The sequence below is a fragment of the Spea bombifrons genome, chromosome 2, assembly GCF_027358695.1.
Source record: "Spea bombifrons isolate aSpeBom1 chromosome 2, aSpeBom1.2.pri, whole genome shotgun sequence".
Taxonomy (NCBI): domain Eukaryota; kingdom Metazoa; phylum Chordata; class Amphibia; order Anura; family Pelobatidae; genus Spea; species Spea bombifrons.
In genome coordinates, this window is record NC_071088.1 from 9,515,396 (window position 1) to 9,537,656 (window position 22,261).

Consider the following 22,261-nt stretch of genomic DNA (forward strand, 5'->3'; position numbering starts at 1 on the left):
TAGAAATAAAATAAAATGTCACAGCAAAACAGTTATCTTCACTGCTTGCTGCACTCACTAGCCCAACAAGTTCACTTCACTGATGGACTGAGGTGAGCAAAACACTAAGGGTACTTTTAATAAAATTGAAATAAAATGTAAAATAAATGAGAAAATCTTTGCAAAACAGTTAACGTCACTGCTTGCTGATCAAAAAAAAACACAGCACTTATGCGGCTGCACTCACTAGCCCAACAAGTTCACTTCACTGATGGACTGAGGTGAGCAAAACAAATGAAATAAAATGAAAGATTAATTAAGAAAAATTGACTTGGTCTCTTACTGTTGCTAAAACAAAGCACAAACTATAGAGCTGCAGCACCAGTACTAATAAGATTAGCTGAACTATACGCTAGTAGTAATTAATTAATATTATTACTTTTATTTATAGCTAATTTAATTAACTATTAAGATAAGAAAGAATTAGAGAATTATTGATATTACTGATTTTAGATTAGACACTAGTAGATGTTCTGAATGTCTACAGTACACTCTACACTAGTATACTATTACTAACTATAACTGACAAATATATATATTTTATAATGAATTCAATTATTAATTATATTAATTAATATTACTGATTTTAAATTAGACACTAGTAGATGAATGTCTACAGTACACTCTACACTAGTATACTATAGTATATATATATATATGACTGACAAATATATATATATATATATTATAATGAACTATTAAATTATAGATTCTATTAAATTGTAATTTATAAATTCTATTTAATTTATTTAAGCAGGACAGGCAATAGGCACTAGTGCCAGCCCAGGGCAAGGGCACCCCAGTGCCACTGAGGCACTGGGTGCACTGTCAACTCAACAGCACTTACACTAAAGTTGATGACAAATTAATTTTAAAAAAATTAAATTAATCAAATTATTATTATTAAATTAATTATATTAAGTAGCACTGAAGTGAGGATGAAGTACACTGTGAGAAAGGCTTACCAGTCTCACACAGAACAGAACAATCTCTCTCTGTAACGCTCGGATGCAGCACAGCAGTGTTGCCAAAGCAGTCACAGCGAAAAATGAATGGATCTCTCAGGCAAGCTCTGGTCTTATAAAGGCGCCTTCAGAATTCAAAAAACAGCAGCACAGGCATTGGACGAGACCCTTAGCGTTACGTCACAAGAGTGAGCTGATTGGACAGACGAGGATCAGCTCACTCCTGTTTGAAATTTTGGCGGTTGCGCGGCAAAAACGAAGACGATCACGAAGAATCTTCGATTCTTCGTGATTGTGAGTCTTCGTCTTCGCCTACGGTTTGCCGGCACTGTATTCTGTTCTACGTTCCTTCGGAACGAACAAAAAAACGGCCTCTTCGTGCTCGTTTTCATGTTCGCCCGAAGACGAATGCACAAGTCTAATCCGTAGTCTGGTCACGATAGAATAGCGTGAGTGTCATTGAGAGTTGCGAACCAGTCTCCTTTTGCCCTGGGTCACCTCTAGTGAGGTGTGGTAGATAAGCGGAACCGTCTCCCAGTAGAAGTGGTTAAGAGTAACACAGGACAGAAATTTAAACATACATGGGATAGGCATAAGATTCCTGAATCTAAGACAAGAGCGAGGACTGATTAAGGTCCGAGTCTATAATGCAATAATATGTTTGAGGTTATTTGTAGATCTTTGTAGGAAGGGTGAATGGTCAGATGATGTTATTCCATGCCAATCAGTAAGAAACAGACTAACGGGTCTGGATTAGTCCTTAATTTGAGTTCATTTATTTGTTTCTAAAAGTAGAAACAACACAACTCTTAATTACTCTTAAAAGCTAATTTCAGGAAGCCAAGTATAATAATCTGTGGTATACGGGGTGTAACGGGGTGTGATGGGATTCTTTTGCATATGGCAGGATCATTACTGAAATGCTACCAGCTGTTACAAGAGGGGACCATGTGTGTAAAGTATCTACAAGAGTATATTCAACAAGAATTTAGCTGAAAAGGAATACTAGCTACACTACCATATTATCTGTAATGCATGCTGACCCGGGCCAGACTGGGGGATGAGTACGCGGCCCTGGCACTTTAAGGCCAGTGGCCGCCAAATGACATATGTGGGTTCGCTGGGGATCCAGCCAGCGGTCATGCACCTCCAATCACGATCTGGTGCTGGAGCGGCATATTGGGTATATGGGGCGCTATCGGCCAGCCTGGGCCTGATTCTGTTGTTTTAGCCCTTTAAATGACAGTAAAAGCACTCAAGCTCAGAGCCAACTGGTTAATCCTGGACAGAACTGGCAATCTCTTTCACGCCAGATGCAACTCCCATCATGCCTGCACGTCCACAGCGCAGCTATCCAACTATGTTTTCAAGAGGTATAAGCAAACTCGACTTTTAGGGTTTCTCTAATTAAATGTCATTCGTTAGTTAACGTGTTGTTATGCCGTGAGCAGAGTGCTCTGTGTCATCTGGAAGTCCTGGTGTGCTGGAAAGCCTTAGGACACGGATTTGGAGAACCTCGATCCACTAGGATGATGGATGGCCAGATGTTTCCGATCGCAGCATTACAAATATCTCCCTCACGGGTTATAGATGCCCTTGTTTTGCGGGTCAGGAAACCATTTTTGGAAAGTTCAGATGTGTATTTATTTGGCCAGACCAGCCATCTCCCTCAGCATATGCCGGAGTGTGCGCTGTGTTAGCGTGACCATGTGGCAGCTGCTCGGTTTCTGTTAAACTGCACTGTTCTCCATGTGGTGACCATATTGGGAGCCTCTGTAACTAAGTGGCCAGATGGCTCCTTGAAGCCGTGACATGTTTATAAAATGCGTTCTACAGTGCAGCGATGCTTCGAATGCAGCCCTGCAGTATGCATGTTCTATATCTGCATCTTAGTAGAGGAAAGAATTGGTCAGTACATACTATGCTTTATAATGGCATGGACTTTTTTGGACTTTTTTGGACTGATGGCATGGACTTTTCATCACTGAGGGTGTTCTCTATTTAGCATTAACATTTCATTTAACCGTTCTGTAGGTTTTTTTTCTTGTTATAATGAATTACACATTCTATGGAGAATATAACATACACTTCACACAAACACAGCAAGATGCAATATATATCATAGAGAATGACGATAGATTACTACATTCTATTTTGCTCAGTGATAATATTGCTTTAATATGATGATTATTTCGTCTTGAATTATTTTGCTGGATTAATGATTTAAAAACTATACTATTATACTAAATGGAAAATTTGGAACATGGCAAATGCTTAATTTTTTTACATTTAACGGAGTTGATGATTATTGCCATCTAGTGGAACAAGTGAGTATTACAGCAGCAATACACTATATTTTTTATGACTTGTATATATTCTTACTACTGCTGTTTAATGAAGGGCTGCTTGCTGCTTATGCTATACTATTGATCTGTATATTATGAAATTCAAAGAGTAAAAGTGAGAGAACAAAAGGACGCACACAGAGGAAATATGCAAAGTTTCGAAATGATTTCAGAAATGTTTGATAGCGTTACTAGGCGGCCTTCCATGTTAACTGGCGGTTTTACAGAACCAGACATTTAAACCTTGTTATCAGCCGTTTCTTATTAATGTGAAGGTTTACATGACCCTCGTGCACAAGTCAAAATCTGGAAATCCTCTTAAGCAAACCTCTGGCACAAGTCGTAAAACTCAGCATGCAAATAATACACAGAGAGGTGTTTGCGGCAAAGGAGGCAATTTTTGTTTCTTAATGGGTAAAAAAAATCCCAGCAAAAAAAGGGCCACTTCCACTAACTGCCAGAAGCAGGGGCATAATGTGGCATATCCGGGCTGGGCAGACTACCCCTCTGGTGTAGGTCGGTTTCAGGGGAGATCTCTGATCTTACCAGCTGGATTGCTACAGCCTCAATAGACTCTTTTAAGACAAGGAGTGTCGGGATATGATGTCATATCCCAGTACCCTATATTAAAGATGGTGGCTGCGGAAGGGTCTTATACTTTGAGTAAGGAAGACCAGCAGCCACTTCAGACTGCATCACTCCAGGGCCGACCCTTTCCTTTAAATATTGCAGCGCCCATCACTGGTGGTGTGAAGAAGCTTGGCTATGCGATTATCCTGCAGGCAAATCTAAGTGAGAGGATGTTTTAAAAAAAATATATAAATACCCTATCAACATTTGCAGCCTGTCAGCTTTTACTGGACTACAACTACCATCAGCCTCAGCATGCCACCTGGATCTTTTACTGGACTACAGCTACCATCAGCCTCAGCATGCCACCTGGATCTTTTACTGGACTACAGCTACCATAAGCCTCAGCATGCCACCTGGATCTTTTACTGGACTACAACTACCATCAGCCTCAGCATGCCACCTGGATCTTTTACTGGACTACAGCTACCATAAGCCTCAGCATGCCACCTGGATCTTTTACTGGACTACAACTACCATCAGCCTCAGCATGCCACCTGGATCTTTTACTGGACTACAACTACCATCAGCCTCAGCATGCCACCTGGGTGGTGACTTTACATGTTCCTGATTTTATGCGCTTAGGGACCACTTACCTAAACTCTCCTGATATAGTGCCACCTAGTGGCTAGTAATATGCATGCATGAGCTTGACCACATTTTTATTCCTCTTGCAGAAATTTGAAAAGGTTTACTAAAAAAAATGTAAACAAACACTGCTATGAATCAGCACAAGCATATTTTATACTATATATAGCACGAGTCCCAAATATAACATCATTACAGTATTGCTAGCTATAAAATAATAACTAGCTTCTTATTCATCGATTTATACTGCGCCGTAACATTCTGCAGCGCTGTAACTACGAGGACTATATGGATTTAAGATCCATTCACTACATATCTTATTCTACAACGCTTTGCCTCCTTAGACATTCTTATTCTAAAAGATGGAGTTTAATCACTAAAAAGTGAGTTTTAGTTTAGCTGTGAGAGGGCTCATTGTCCGGCGGAGTGTGTGGCGTTGAAATTGGCCCCGTACCCCACAGTGCATATACAATGGTGAAAGACAAACAGAAATTAATTTACGTAAGCTTTTGGGAGGTCAGAGGTCTCTGCTTCAGATATAATGAATTCACATTCCATCAGAAGAAGAGACAGACATCTTTTCCATGTTGGACCAATAAAAAGAAATCACTTTCAACTAAATACTTTTTCTAGGGCGAAAGCAGCAATATCCATGTTTTCTTATTAATAACAGCAATAGAAAGCTTCAGATACCCATCAAACTGTAACCTGCACCAGCACATGGTATCTGTTCTGAGCCATCGGTGGCGTTATTAGTATTACTTGCTTAGTTATATAGCGCCAGCATATTCCGCTGCGCAGAGCCTCATGCAAGATCTGTAGCTTGATCTTTGTGAGCAGTTCACAAAAAACCCCAAGCCCCCCAACTCAACAAAGGAGATTCCAGCACCAAAGCGATGTGATGATAAATGATAAATGTTATTCTAATCATTTAAAGCTTGCATGTGGATGAGAGACAAGTCATCACCCGCCCATATCCACAGGCACATGCAAAAACACGCACCACGTGTGTCTAACGGGGACAAAGAAACCAACCTGCGTGTCGCCTGATCGTGGCTCCGGCACAACAGCCAGGATCCAAGTGATGTAATAAACTATATTTTATTGTATTGTAATCAAACCCAGCCGGGGCTATTATGTGAATAACGTAAGTATGTTACAAGATCTACCTAAACGTGTATAGCACATGTGTCTGCCGTTACATTACAGCTCATACCACTATCTATCTATCTATCTATCTATCTATCTATCTATCTCTACATTATCTATCTATCTAGCCGTCCATCTATCTATCTATCCATCTATCCCTACCATCTCTATCTATCTATTCATCCATCTATATAGTATCTATCTATCTATCTATCTATCTATCTATCTATCTATCTATCTATCTATCTATCTATCTATCTATCTATCTATCTATCTATCTGTCCGTCTATCTATTCATCCATCTATCTATCTATCTATCTATCTATCTATCTATCTATCTATCATCTATCTATCTATCTATCTATCTATCTATCTATCTATCTATCCGTTCCACACATTGTTAACATTGTTACCAGAACTCTTCATTGTGTCCAGAACATCCCATCAGTCCAATTTCTTAAAAACACAATCAAATGACCCAATAACGGCAGTAACGAGGTGATGATCCCCCAGCGACCTGCTCCCCAAATCACTACTTCATGGAGGAATGCGATGTTTACGCACAATATGAATACAGGCAAAAAAAAAAAGCAAAAAGTGTGTTTGACGGCAAACTCTGTGCAACAGAACCAGAGCTTCTTCATATGGAACGTCGTAAAGAGTTTCTAACATTCCGAGTCCTTTTCTCCCCGTTTGTAGTACGGAATCTGCCGTCTCGCTATAGGGAGAATGTAACGTAGCGCGTGTTATTTGTAAGAACGTTGTGGTTTATTGTCAGCACATGTTGCAGGAACGAGCCGCTGCGTCGAATAATGTTACGATGTTGCACGAAACGGTAGCTTTGGCTTCCAATAGAAAGCTTTCTGCACCATCGGTGATTCGTTTTCTATTACGATTTAAGTGATAACATATACTGCGGCGCTGTACAGATTACACACTTACACATACAGATACAACGGGAGTTGGGGGGGGATTGTATGTCTGTATATAGGATCTATATGTGCTCTGCATTCAATGGCTAGAAATCTAGATGCCGTGAAATATTAATAATTAATATTGCGACTAATAAATGGCATTTACCTGATGTCTAGGGTATCCTCCTTTTCAGTCCATTCTGAAGGCTGCTGCTCCTCGGCATTCTCCGCGATGCACGGAGATCTCACGGTATTGAGTACAACCATGTTGTGCGATGTTACATGCGCGGCTGCATCTGCCGATGTGCGGCTGCTCTCTCCTCGCGTCTCGGACTATAAGAAAATCAGACACCGAAAAACCATGATGGGGGGGGTCTGAGCGGCTTTTGGTTGGTTACAAATAGTCACATTATCAGCTTCAATTGCACAATTTCTTGCATGTTAACAGAAGCCACATTATAGATCGGGGAAGTAGACATTAGTGTTTAGTTGCCTAGCAACTGCTAGATGGGAACACAGCGCGGAGACAACAATATAGCGGGGACATGAACATCGTGATCGGCGAGCTAGAACAGCGACGGGGAATAAAGGGTGTTGGGGGGGGAGACAAAGCGAATCATGAGACAATACACCGCGGGATACATCCTCGACACATAACCGGGAGACGGGAATGTTTATGAAAAGCATGTAACCCAAATAGATTGTGTCATCCAGCCATCGTACGCACTTTGATGCCTGTGCATGGTCCCTTTAAATTGTCACCGTGTCCCCCTTGCAAACGCATGGGGGGGTTCTGCAGAATGCCCCCCCACACCATGCATTTTCCCCTTTGCCCCCCTCAACTGTTCTCCACGCAGGAGCTGCCTCCACTGAACATATTTCCCTGCATGTCATATAATAACCGCTAATCGCTCTGCGGGCGCTGCGGGCTGGGGGGCTCTTCATACCCCCCCCCCCCGATGCATGCACGGAAAGGGCTCCTTTAAGCAGCAACCCTTGGCACCTTCTCCTGTGTGCTACAGCCACGCTAGCCTTGCAAATAATTTCAATCCCATTTTGCCCAGGCAGCCAAAGGCAGATGCAGACCCACAACTACATGACCTCTGACACTTTAGTGGCTTCGGATTCATTCCTATTCTGGTTCTATCGACAGAAAGCCTATCCATCCAAGGTCCGATGTTACATAATGTATATCTACATATATATCTAACTAGAGCAGTTCATTGGTTTCCGTGGCAACTGCACTGCCTTTAGAGCTTCTCCATATGAATACAGTATGACCAATTTTGGGTTAAAATGTTAGAGGGCTTGTCAGAGGATGATGAGAGTTGTAGCCCAAAGTGGGTGAGGACTAAGCTGTTGCCAACCTGCTGTCTGATAAATGAAAATGGCAGGACAGATCTGGATGATGGGAATTGTAGTCCACAGCAGCTGAGGCTGTTAACCCCCAGTTACCCTGACGTTTTTAATAAAATGCTGTACGCCCGGTCTTTAACCTTTTGGCTGCCAGAGAGTTACAATACAGTACATATTCTGGTATCAAACTATTGCCCCCTTTTTATGTTCTCTAACACCCCCAGCCAGTCCCCCCCCCCTGCTTAGTTAGTGTTAATTTTTTTCTTCTTTATCTAGGCAACAAAATGTGCCGGCGAGCAGATGGCGTCTTTCCCTGTTTTAGAGGAACAGAACCACTACTTTTTTAGCAATACATGTTATCCATCTGGAAAAAGCAAAAGGATTTAACACTCCTATCCTCGGTAAATAAATAATAACATTTTACTATCCAATGTTTTATTCCCCTTCTGTGAACTTTTGTTAGAAAGTCACGGAGAAGCAGCATGCGGTGACCGGGGACGGAGATCATATCAGGGGCGGCAAACAGGCCGGGATAAGTCATATTTACCCTCCAGAACCATTAGTGGATATAGAGGCAAAGGTGATAATTTTTAACCTTATTTGCATGTGCCTACCCAGAATCCCTTGTGGTTGTGAAAGCACCATAAGATTTCTGAGGGAAAAAACAAGCCTTCTGGCTTGTCTGGTGTCTGTAGATGAGTGTTTAATAATACTTCTAGAGCTCAGAATGTATGGTGCACATGAGTGTATAAGAGTGTCATGTAGCCTTAATTGATATGTCAGAGGCTTGGAAGTACTTACTCTTACTTTACAGAGAGGGTGGTAGATTAGTGGAACAGCCTCCCAGCAGAAGTGATAGCAGGGTAATTTAAACATGCCTGGGATAGACATATGGCTCCTGAATCTAAGACGGAACCAACGGTTTTAGTGTGTGTAGTGTGTAAGTAAAATACATAATTCTTCTTAGAAACGCCTTACAATCAACCATCAATGGGTCACAAGAGTATGTAAAAAAGCCTTTTTAAGCCCTGCCCGTAGCCACGCCTCTAACCACACCCCTTTAATGGAAAAGTGTCCTTTGGCTGCTTGAAATGTTGAGGGATATACTTTATCCAAACTGTGTATCCCCGAAAGCCCCCGTTCCTCCACATCACTGAGGGAGCCACGTGTCACGCTCTGCGCACCGGACTTGGGGGGCGATATGACGTAACATCTTGGTTTATCCGTTTAATACCCCGGGGCAGATGCTTTTTGCGGTATTGCAGTGATCTCTCGCCTGGCTGCTCCTGCCGTATCGCTATTTTCCGCTGTGTACTGTAGCGCTCTTGCTTATGAATGCTGTGGATTTTTGTGATCTGTCCTTTTATCGAGCCACCGTGCTATTACCTATTGTCTCGATAAAACATTACTTTTTAAAGATATTTTGCTTTAGGTTTGGGGAAAACGTATTTATTTTCACTTTGTTTTACATGAACTGGTTGGGAGAGCCAGTAATTTACCTGCGCCCTGACTATTATTATATCTGGTACTGTTTCTGGGGTTCTCTTTCAATATTCATTCTATAGAAACGGGCTTTGCCTAGACAATGCCGTCAGCTGTCCAGTAAAATTGGGGCACTGCGGGACAGTTGGGGGCTACAGGTAAGTTTATAGATAAGTAAATACGATGTTTGCTAAAACTGAATCTGTTGTAGCACTACAGGTCCCATGACGCTCACCCACAATCTGATAAAGGAACCGGTTGGCTGGGAGTGATAGGAGCTGCACTTTCAACAGTTGGACATCTGCATGTTGGCTAACCTTGCTCTAGAACATTTAATTGTACATTTGTTTGTGTGAGCGTGAACTGCAATTCATCGTATTTTGTTTAGGGGAGGGCTGGTGACTTTAGTCTGGGCAGCAAGCCCGGCCAAATGGCCCATTAATATCGAATCCCAAAAGGCGTTTGGCACACAACAAATCCAGAGCGCGGTATGCAGAACTGTTCAACAAGCATTTGCCGTATACATTCTGCTTAAAGTCCTTATTACTCTAGATACATTGGTGGCCATGGCTGGGAACACCCTGAGCTTGATGGCTTGGAGGTCTTCTCCTCCCTCTCCATATGTGGTTGAGCCAGGCTGAGGAAGGTGGAGGCACAACTTGGAATTAGTAGCAGAAGTGACCAGAATGCCCCATTTTCCACCCTGAGCACAGAGTATACACCCCACAAACTACAGGGGACATCACCTTTTGAAGCATTGTGTCTTGGAAAGATATTCCCTAACTCCTGGAAGAAATGGTCTAATAACCCTGCTTACAGCAACCCAATTAACAGATCCCCTTTGCCAGCCATTCCATGGTCTTTTTAGGTTTTCGGTATGCATCCCATACATTAAAGGTACACTAAGTATACATCCCATATACATCCCATATGCACCAGACATAAGACACGTCTTCTCAGTAGACGATTTGGCCTGTGTATGAACACTTAAGAGTAGCGGAGGGGACATGCAAGCACAGTCTGTCGCGCGGACCCCATTCCTTTAACGATAAAGCATCCCCTTAAAATGAACTAGTTTACATTAACGCCAAGCCCTTCTTAGCTTTCTTCTAGATTATAATATGTAAATCTATTCAGGATGTTAAAGGCATAGTTTCCTTATATATATCATATTGTACAGCGCTGCTGAATATGATGGCGCTATATAAAACAATAAATAATGATAATTTGCGACAGTACCCCGGCTTCACATGCGGCACCTCCGACATTAGCTCAGCCTGGTGTTGCGCCTTAATGTCTTCACGCTGGGCGCTAAGGAACACCCATGCAAAGCTTTGTGTATTTTCCCTGCTCTTCTGCTTCGAGTAACAAAGACGTACCTTTAGCATCCCACTGACAATATAAATCTGACATCAACAGAACGTAATAAAAGGGAGTCCCATTACTACAATGGCTGTTGCTTCTTCTTGCATGGGGTGGGTGTCCATAGTGTTGATCTCATGGTACAGATTGTACAGACGGACGATTCACGTTCCTTTCTTGCCAGTCATTCTTCCATTGGTCATTGTAGTTACAATGTACATCGCACAATACTAAGAATTGACCATTCTCACCTCTGGACTCCCATGGAGCAGAACAAAGAGGGTTGTTTTGCCTGCCCAAGGTGCCAGGTGAAGGTGGGGCACCTCCGCTTCCCATAAAAAAGAGCCGGGAGAGAAATGGGAACAAGGACATAATAAAGACGGTTAATAAAGGAGCAGTTTAGTGTTTTGTGAATAGCAAATTATAATAAAATCATGTTCCCTCAAAGTCGTTTTGTGACTCATTGCTGTAGTCCTTATACTATTGTTGCAGATCTTTTTGGCCTTTTAATCTTTTTCAGGTTCCGAGCCAACAGTGTGGTTTTGACAGTCCCAGAGATGACATTTTTGCACACAGGGCACTTAATTGTCCCCGCCGTATTTGGCACTACGTATTACGCTTTGGAACCACAAGAACATTGTCCTACCCAGCCCCAAACTCTATTTTACTTAAACAAGTTAAGTACTCGTATAACATTTACTACTAGCAGGTCTCTATTTGTGGAATATCTTTCTCCCAGCATCTGTATAGATGTTGATGTGTCTAGATTAGAAGTAACAGAAATAAACAATGCACGGGCCATCAGGGCCACTGGCTGACAGAGCCACACACTCCACCGATCTGCTGCTCCTGCGGATACGTCCGGCCGTACGTTACACGTGCATAAAAACCGCGCATCTCCAGTAGTCACCAAGTGACCCCTGGCCAAGGCTGGCCCTTCATCGCAGTCTATGCCTATATTTTTCAACAAGTCAAAGCATAATGCTCTTTATAGTAATACAGCAAATAGATACATTTAAACAAGGCAAACGCCCGAAAGGTTACGTGTAAAGGTGTTTTGGCAGGTTTTACCCATAGTTTGGGACTTGTAGACCTCTTTATCTGAAGCTCTCACCTTCTGGATTGGGGCAGAGCTAAACCCAGAGGGACTAGGGCCAGCACTAAGCATAGATAGGGATGGAAAGGTGCAGAACCTGGTGGGCAAAACCATGAGCCACTCTTCCCTAGAGATTAAAGAACTGAGAGTCCCATCAATCATCTGCTATATGAAGAGTCTCAAGAGAGGGGATTTGGTTTCAGTAGGTTGTATGGATGGAACTATATGGATAAGAGTTGTAAACACAAATAAAAAAGGTAATAGTCAAGAAATTAAAAGTTTCTTTACTCTTAAAGGAACAGTTGTATGAATAAAAATCTATTTACACTATATTTTGTTACTTTTGTTTTAGATTTAGCAATTTAGTATGTCAGTGACAAACATGGGGCTGTCGCAAGTCCATACATTCTCATTGCCTGTGCATGGATGACATCCTAAGGCAGGCACTATGCAAACAACTGAGCTGGCTTCTCGCTGAAACCCTGCTTGCATTATATAGACCAGAATGGTGAAGTAATCTTAGTTGGTTCGATAATCTGTTACAAACATTGCGTCACTGTCCCTTTATTGTAAAGATGCCTTTAAACACAGGCTTAGATACCATTCATAGCAGTGCTGTCATGTCATCCTGCAATCCAGATATTTGTTTTTGTATTTCAACATCAGGATTACTCATTTAATTATAGAAATTACTGGAAATACATATCGTGGAGTAATACTATTTTCTGTGAATACAGCAACACTCATTGAACCGGAATAGCAGGGAACTTAAGTGCATAGAAAAGGACTGAGTCTGAATCACACAGTTTGTAGCCAATTACAAACAGCACCCTCAGCTAATCCTGGATTTCTGAATGGAATATAAAAATATAAATATATATATATCCATAGTAGCTTATTTTACAGAGTTATTTAGGTGATCCGAATATAACTCACTATTTATTCTGTCAATATACACTTTAGCGTGTGCTCTGCCGGCTCGTTCATGAAAATGTGCACAAGAAAATGCATGTGTCGTTGGAACAAGGTATTTATTTATTTCACAAATTTCATCAACATGAAAAAAAAACACCAAAATTGGAACAATGTATGTATAATATACTGTTTTCATGTCTTTTAAAAATGAAATGAATACATTTTATTTCTTAAGATATCCCCTCACATATTTCTTTCCTTATGTATATTACCGGTATTTATTTTGGTAAGTTTACCTGCGAAGACAAAATACTCGGGACGCCTGTCGCCCTGCGGATCCATTGTGGACAGTCAGACTTGATCCCGGCTCGCAGGGGAGAATGCATTGGGAGTCGAGCGACAGTGTATGCCAAATCCGTGAAGACTTCAAGGTCCTTGCACTCTGCATATTGTCACTTTGTCACAAATGTATGTTATGTTATCTTAGTTGTTTTATCTTCATGTAACATTCTCTCTACATGCAGATGTGCAAACACTGAGCAGACATTAGATGTCACAGGCACTGCTATTCTTCTTCTGAGGGTCGGGGTATGGCGTCAGATCCCGATACTCCACTTTTTAAGGCTAGGCGGCACTGGGAGTAATTAATCTATGGAGGCTGTGCCCGCTCGCCATAGTTCTCCATAGCATTAATGGGCCAGTTTGGGAGATCAGTAATGTCCTTTTTAACCATCCCATAGAGCAGTGCGGCTACAGGGAGCCTGATGGGCTTCCTTTGATGCGGCAGAGGGGCTGCCACTTAATGCCTAGTTGGCTTAAACCAAAATACGCCACTGATTCCATGTACGAAAAAAATCCGGGAACAAAATAACGTCAACCTTATCAATAGCGACAATTTCGCATTGTGATTCAGTTCATATATATTTTTATTTAGCCTAAATGTTCAGCTTCTCTTATTTGCATGAGACATTTTGACAATTGACCCCGATTTTTTGCGGTCGACTTTAAATCCAGCAACTAGATTATAGTAATGAGTTTCATATTATATATATTGTATATTATCCTATTTTATTATTTTTCATTCATTATTCAGAGGATCGTTAAATTATTTTAATTTACTGGGCAATTTCTTTTTGGTTCTTTTGGTACTTGGAAATAGCGAGCCCCCCGACCGCCTTCTCATTTGCAGTAACGATGCCCTTGTGGGCTGGGGGGGGGGTATGTCCATGACACAAATAGCGTATGTTCATTTGTTTTTTTAATGGCCTGTTAAGAAATATTATGGACTTGCGTCTTTCTCAAAGAGAACATTGATTTTACATGCAATTTAGCAAATGGCTATTTATATTAAGTTCCCAACACAATCCTAAAATGTGACACCGTCGGGCGTTAATTGGCTCACAGTGTGCAACCTGAAATAAATCCCAAAAAAGATTTTTGCAAACACATCATAATAGCCAGTTTGCTCCATTCTAAACATTACTAATAATAACATGCTTTATGTCTTTATGTAATAAGAAATGTCAGCTGTAATATGATTTATATGTCATTGTATTATATATATATACACAAATTATAGAAGAAATCTAAAAAGTACTTAAAATATTTAAAAATAAAATTAAAATTAAACTCTATTTCCTAAAACAATCATCTAATATGTCTGAGGTTGTATGAGAAATTCTTCATGGTTACTGGCCCTGCTCCTTTCTTTGACGCTGGTTCTCAAGCTTGATGTAAAAGATGATGTGCTCTTGGCAAGGTTAGGGTGCCACTTAAAATACTTAGATATGGATTTCTCCTGACACCCGTGTGCAGTAATAAGCTCTCTACGTGCTCTCCTGGGTGACTTTATAAGTATTATAGCAGAATTTGTCAAGGGGATTCTGCAGAAAATATAAAAGAAAAAAATATTGTACGGTGATACAAAAAAAGGCTAAAAAAGCCAAAAGAACACACCTTGAGATCTTGACTTTAATATCACAAGATTTCTACTAGTAACATAGGAAGACCCTTTATTTCTTCTAGGTACCTTATATTGATGGGAATAATTTCATGTTATGGTTATACACCAGCTCTGACACTCCTGCCCCCTAGTGGTTGTTCGTGTGAAATGTTATTGTTTAGAGATCGCTATTCTGCGTGTATCACATGTATGATTCCAGTTGCTTCGGTCTCGGGTTTTAGTAATACCTTTTAATTGATGATGTGACAGGCTTTCGGTGCTTTTCTGATGCTCCAATATATATTTGTGTGCCATTGGTCTGCAGGTAGAGAAGTCATCCTTTTGATCGGATGAGGTCTGCTAGCGATTTGATATGTACGTTGAACAAGAGGGGTGACAGGAATGACCCTTGGATGACCCCACAAGTTACTTTAGTGGCTCGAGCTTAAAAAAATGTAAGTGTTTACAGCCACTCTGAGGGCAGAGTTGTGGGGCAGGAAAGTAGCTCTTGATGATGAACTAAACTGTCCAGGTGGTCACTGGTGTTCAGTTGCGTCCTACACGGACCTCCGTACTGCCCTGGTTAGGGTTGCTCTTTAATGTTGATCGCGGATCACAAAATTGTTCAGGTATGAAACAGGTTGTTTTTCCACAGTGTGGCTGCATGAAACCTCCCATAATGTTCAGAACGCTGGATACCATAGTAATATACGAACAATATATTATAGGTTTCTTTGACAACAGGAGATAAAAAAAACAAAAACATTTTGCGTTTTACCAAGCTTAAAATATCCGAACCCACTCCATGTCCTTGAAGATCTAAAGTAGAAGTCAATCATTTGAAGCATCAGTATACATACTTTTTAATTTAATGTGGAAAAGCAGGCCCCGTCTGTATCTTTGTTTTGATATTTTGCAACTATGTACAAATCTTTAATGTATTCAAAAAAGTAATAAACGCAGAGAGGCTCGTATACAAAGCCCCTGTCAGGAGGAGACAGCATTTTACGGTTTCATACTACGGGACTAACACGTGTGGCAATTTTCAGCCCTTTAAAATAGACCTTAAGAATAATGAAATCCTCGTTATTCTACCAACAGATACAACTTAAGTGGGTGTGCTGAGGACACTCGGCCCTGACTCTTCTTTAAGGAAACTCCTAGGGCTGAATGAGTTCTTGTGGGCTAGAGCTCAACACCTTCCAAGCCCAGCTCGCCAATAGGGAAACTTGGCTGTCTGGAAATGTCTCCTTCCCCTTCTTCTTTGGTTCCTCCCGTGTCCAAAAAATGCTGTCAGGGACCTGTGAGCAATCCCTGCCAGCAGATGGTAAATCACAGGAATTTTCCAATCCAATACCGTTGCCCTAGGTCCAACTAGGGGAGTGCCCCCAGTCCCCCACCTCCATGGTAAAGGCGCTGCGCACCAAGGAATGGACAGCGGGGATATGACAGATCTTAAAGGTGCGCTATCCTCCAGAACCCGCCACCCTAGGCCTAGTCAGCCTAAGACGGGATACGTCACTGCTCAACTCTTGCCTGGTTGAAGTCAGGCTCCAACTAAGCTAGGAATCAGAAAATGAGGAGTGGAATGCAAGAGTCATGCAGGCAGGATCAGGGACATCTTCGGCTTCAGCACCAGTATGTTCGTGTTATTTTTAATATTATATATTTATAATCTTGTGTTCTCCATCTTTGTAATAAAACCTTGGAATCTGGCGTTGCTTGATCAATTTAAATAATAGAACACTGAGCTTAACTGTTACATTAACATTTTTTTATACAAGGATGTCCCTTCATTGTGCAGTCAATGTTGTAGGATAAACGCCGACCACAATTCACCAACGTTATGGGGTCACTAAATCAGCATGGATAAAGCCATGTTGGTCAAAGAGAACATCGAGTCAATGGAATGGAAGAAGAAAACTCCTCTGAGAAGTCTCTACTTCTAGTCCAGTGACTAGTGAGAGACCTATGAGATCCCAAAATCTTATGTGACCCTTCTTCTTCTAGTAAATACTTGTTAGTCAGAAATCTGGTTTTATGTGTTTAGGTTGGGATTGAACCCAGAGATTTACACAACAGGTCCGATTGCAGACATCAGCAGAATTATAGGTGTCAACTAGTGGCGAGAATCCTCGGACTACGAAAGAGGAGGGGAGCTCTGTAGCTGCAGCTTCTCCCTAAGGTTAGTACCTTATTTTATTTTGTTTCCTGGTTTTGAAAGAATGCCTATTAAAGAACCCATAAAGTACTTTAATATACTTTTTTTGTGAGGCTGGCAGGGACATTATACCATCCCTTAGCTTGATGTGACAAAGATTGTATTAACCGACTGAATTAAAGACTGTGAACCAAGTCAACTATGTTCCAGCAGAAATTCTCATAAAAATCCTGTTTTTTAAATCATGCTAATCGTCCACAACTTAAAGCATGCACGCTGATATATTTTTTACAAAAAAAACAAGGTAATAGCAGTAATAAATACATAAATAACTGCATTTTAAAGATATCTCACAAAACATTTCCAGTGACTTCTTGAATGATATTTAGGAACAGATTGTTACCATAGTAACGTATCTTGGAAGGCATTTCTTGTATTTTTAATTACACCCTGTAGTGCTAAATCCTCCCATTTCACACAGACAGTATAGCGTTTCCTTAAGAACTATCCTGACATTGTTCTGCTAGTGTACAATTCTAAAGCTAGAAAGATGATTCATTTTCAGAAATATATATATATATACTTGATATGCTCTGGGCCAAGAATTGGGAACCCGGGATCCTTCAATACTACTTACTCTCTTTACTCTCACTTATAATTAGAGTCCTACAAATCTTCAAGGTAACTGCGTGGATACACCCTTTCTCATTGAGCGCTACATATAAACTCAGGAAGGGTGTGTTCTGCCTGAGACATTGTCCCACCTATGCTCAGGTCACAAATTGCACGTCTTGAAGGCAAATCTGTCAATTTCCTCAAGTTCCTTTTTTTCATTTTCCACTTCAGTATGTTTACGGATGAATAGACAAAAAGATACACTTACCTTACTTAAGCTTTCTTCCCGGGCCTTCTAGCGGACTATGTGTTATACGCTTGAAGCTGCAATGCGCTTGGCACCTATATAGAATACAGGTATGGTTATTTATATAGTGCAGCCCTCTATGTTGGGATTACAACGCTAAAACAAATACACAAACGATAGAGAGGGCATGATCCTTAGAGTTTACAGTTTATTGCGTTATTATTGAGCAGTACTTTTGGGTGGGTTTACCCTAAGCTACTGGCAGCCCCCTCTTAGTTTCTGGAAATGTTATACCCTTTTTTTGAAATATTTTAACCCACTGCCTTATTCACCAATTCCAGCAGAGCAAAAATACAATTGCATATTGTTGCTTATTGACTTATATAGTGTAGCACCTCATAATAGTACACTTAAAGAAAGAGCATTTAATGGTCTGTAGGTATCACAAAATAAAGTGTGACGATGTTACGAGCCATCTCTTACAGACACGTTTTTAAATGATTTAATTTGCCTTAATTTGAATGCGTTTACAGCATCATACTGCCACCTTGTGGCTTTAAATAAAATTATTTGTGTTGTTCAAACCTACTGTTAAAATGTGTGCCTTTTTCATAAGCTGGCTAAGGATCGTGGGAATTATGGCCCACCAAGAGCTGGAGATGTAACTAATAACAAAGTTATTAGTTGTCACAGGGTTAAAACCTAGGTTTAAACAACTATAACCGACATTAAACTGGTAGCTCATGGCTAAGGGTTAGGAGCTCTACACTCTTCACCTAGCTAGTAAAATTTTGAGTTCTTTGGACTATACAGTATAAGAATATTGTGTGTCCCCTTCAGAATACCAATACATTTTGGACAATGCTCTGCTTCCAGTTTTGTGGGAACCGTTTGGGGAAGACCCCTTTTCTATTCCAGCATGACTGTGAAACAGAGCAAGGTCCATAAAGACATGGTTGGATGAGTTTGCTGCGGCCTGCACAGAGCCCTGACCTAAACCCCAGGAACACCATTGGGATGATCTGAAACGTAGATTGGGAACCTGGCCTTCTCGTCCAACATCAGTGGCTGACCTCACAAATACTCTACTGGATAAATGGCCAAAAATCCCCACAGAAGCTGTTATAGCCGCAAAGGGGAGACAAACTCCATATTAATGTCTATGTTTTTAGAATGCAATGACATAAACGTCCCTGTTGGTGTAATGGTCAGGTGTCCCAATACTTTTGTCCATATAGTGTATGTGGTATGTCTGCTTTACAGTCACAAAAGACCCTCAAATTTTTTACGCTTCAACAATGAAGATACACATCATGCTTTGGGGTAAAACTACCCCTAAACACCAAAATAACCCAACAAACTATAAATCCCCTTAAAAGCATATCACCTAAGGATTTCAAACACATCCCACTTATCTTTTCATTTGTCCCATGACAAACAGATCTCATGGGAACAGAAGAGTTCAAAGAGGTTTCATTTTTTTAAATTAAACCAGGAAGGCACACATCATGCTTTTGAGGGTGAAACGGCCACTAAAAATCAAAATAACCCCTATAAAATATATATTTCTCTAAAGCATAAAGCCAGATGAACTCAAAGACACCCCACTTACCTAAGTGGACCACCACAAACACAAATCTAACTGGAACACAAGACAATGAGATTTTTTGTCTCCTATCCTCCACTTTTTTGCACATTATCAGGATTTCCCTTTTTCTTGTACAGATGGCATGATTTCTGGTGGAGCTCCTTCGCTGAACTTGGGGATATTTTCTAATTATTTTTTTTTTTGGAGGGTATCTCTCCTTCTCTGGGTTTGGGGCTAAATTTTTAAATGTCTTTTTTAGTGTCTCAGAACCAGCTAGCATGAAAATAACAGCTTGGAATAAACTAAGGGGTAGAACTGGGGTCCTGTTAGTGGGCAGTGATGGTGTTAGGTGCAGTTAGATGTTAGGGTTACAGTTACTGTATAAAGCCATTGGCTATTGATCAATGGGAATTATTAATGATCTAAAGGGTCATCAATCAGATCACTTGTGACAGGTTTAGAGCCACTAACATTAATCAGCGAGACCAATAAATAATCAGTGACCTAAAGTGTCACTAATAAGTGATAAGGTTGAAATAATTATGTATCTAAAAATGTTTGTTCTGTTCTTTTATTCATAATTTGTGTTTTGTTTTTTTTATCCTTGATGACCCCTCTCACTGTATAACTGACAGCAATGTACCTGGAAGTACCTTTGTATTCCAAATCATTGCTGCTGAAAACATTTCTCTCCATAGGAGCACAGCTGCTCTTGTTCAGTATCAATGACCAACAGCTTTTTCGTCATGTTTTTACTGTGTTGGGAAATTATGCACTTTTATGCAGTTACATTTTAACAGGGGTAAGGTGGATGGGAACTATCCAGGATTTACATTTGCTTTCCAGCTTAAAGGGGCAGTTTAATGTCCAGTTTAATGTCCTCATCAAACAACAATGGGTATCAAAGTACTAACCTGAAGGAGAAGCCATAGCTCCCCACCTCCTCAGTGGCTTTGTGATTCTCGCCAGTCATTGGTTCATTGAAGCTGCCAATAGGTAGCAGGAAACACTCCCATTAAAATAATTGCGCTTCCCGCATAGAAAGACCCCCTGCAATGTTGAAGTAGCTGACTGGCGGAAAGTATATCAGGTGTCTGGAGATGTTTTTGGCCGAACATATCTACTGCACAGCAAATAACTGGATGGGTGGTAAAATGGGCAAATTGGTATGGGGGGATTCTGCAAGGGGGCATCACATATATACTCATTCTATGCTATCATATGCATTAAAGTGCATATAGAGTATCCGTGTATTTTTAAACAGAGTTTCAAGCTATAATGCTTAGTTTATAGGATTAGTTGATCTCATGAGACATAATATTCCCCAATAAAATACAATTCGAGAGCTGAACCATAAGGCAAAAATTAACCTCATGTCTGCTGTCAACCAAAAGCTGAACCGAGAAGAAAAACAATATTTTTCCATGGGTAAACCAAAAGCTTTTCCCAGGAATCACAGTAAAAAAAAAGGATACACAAATTGGTGAAAATGTCCCATCCTCTCACGAGGAAAAACGTATCCATACCTCTGGCACTCAAAAGGTTAAAAGATTGTAGTCAAATGTATGAAATCTAATTTTGCTGTGAGTTTTTTAGCAAGACAGATCTGGCAATGAACCTGAGAAACAGAGAACACATTTTTGGATAACATTTTAGAACATATGGTCTTATTGAAACACTGTGTTAAATTTTGTAAGCTGATTCCGAGGAGCAGAAAAATTTAACAGCAACATAAGACTGCTCGGTACACTTTATCTTCTGAATTTATATATATATATATATAAAAAATCCCCTTGTCATTTTAGTATCATAGTTTACGCATTTTTGGCCATGATTCTAGGACAGGTTCCGTACATTGCAGTATTGCCAACCATGATGTAACACACAAGTACAAACAAGACCACATCAGTTTGAGTTTATACTGATAGCATGGAATTATTTATTCAGTTATACACCCCACAGACGGTAGGACAATACTTTATTTAGGATGGTCAACAACGTGTAAAATGGTCGTAGGAACCCGAACAATACTAGTCCATGCTCTCTCTAGGACCAAACATGACACCTGGGCAACTAGGCCTCATTTTCACAGGGTAAATAAGTATTGTGGTCAGCCTTAAAGGTAAACACGGGTGTAAAGCCATGAGCTGGACATCAGTACCATGTTAGCCAGCAGAATAGATTCAAGGTCCTTTTGTAAAAAAACAAATCACAAAAGTGGAGTAATCTTTACACCTATGCAGTAGTATAAATCTCTGAACTAACTAACCACGCATCCGGCTTTAAAATGAAAGATATGCTACTTCATTTGAACATGTACAATGCGATTGGAGTCTTTGCAGTTAAGAAGATATCACTGAGAAATGAGAATTACCCCACATGCCCCATGTATTCTCTTTGCCCCTTATATGTTTATATGAAAGGTGCTTTAGGTTTTCTCTGAGAAGCTTATAAACTTGAATGAACCTTGTATTGATATAAAGGGCTCCAATCGTTTTTCATGACACAGTGCAGGTTGCTATGGTGACTGTGCCACATTTGCACCATATGTATTTTAACAGTCAATCCATGGTCTAAATACAGTCAATCCATAGTCCCCAGTTGAGAGTTAATTGTTTTTGATTCTGGATTTGCTCTTCTGTCTCATATTTGCAATTGTTAAGAAATCCTTTATTGTAAAGTGATTCCGTTTTCAAGTGCCTGTTAATGTTGCAGTTTTTCATTACAATAGAGGCCTTTCGAGAACAAGTATGGTAATACATTCCTATTCAAATAGTGTATCGGCTTGACTGCATAACACGCTTGGCAGGAGAATTTCAAATTTCAGCTCCCTATGCATTATCAAGGGCAAACCCTAGTGACCTTTT

The 22,261-nt window shown here is 40.5% G+C and overlaps 1 protein-coding gene across 1 annotated transcript in view; it reads right to left on the minus strand.

The window, feature by feature from the left end:
• Window positions 1-6,955, minus strand: part of HUNK (hormonally up-regulated Neu-associated kinase) — a 48,219-nt gene extending 41,264 nt beyond the window's left edge. Inside the window, exon 1 of the mRNA XM_053456702.1 lies at window positions 6,797-6,955. Coding sequence (XP_053312677.1) covers window positions 6,797-6,897 — 101 coding nt within the window. The 5' untranslated portion in view covers window positions 6,898-6,955. The remainder of the gene's footprint in view (window positions 1-6,796) is intronic.
• Between the last annotated feature and the right edge of the window lie 15,306 nt (window positions 6,956-22,261).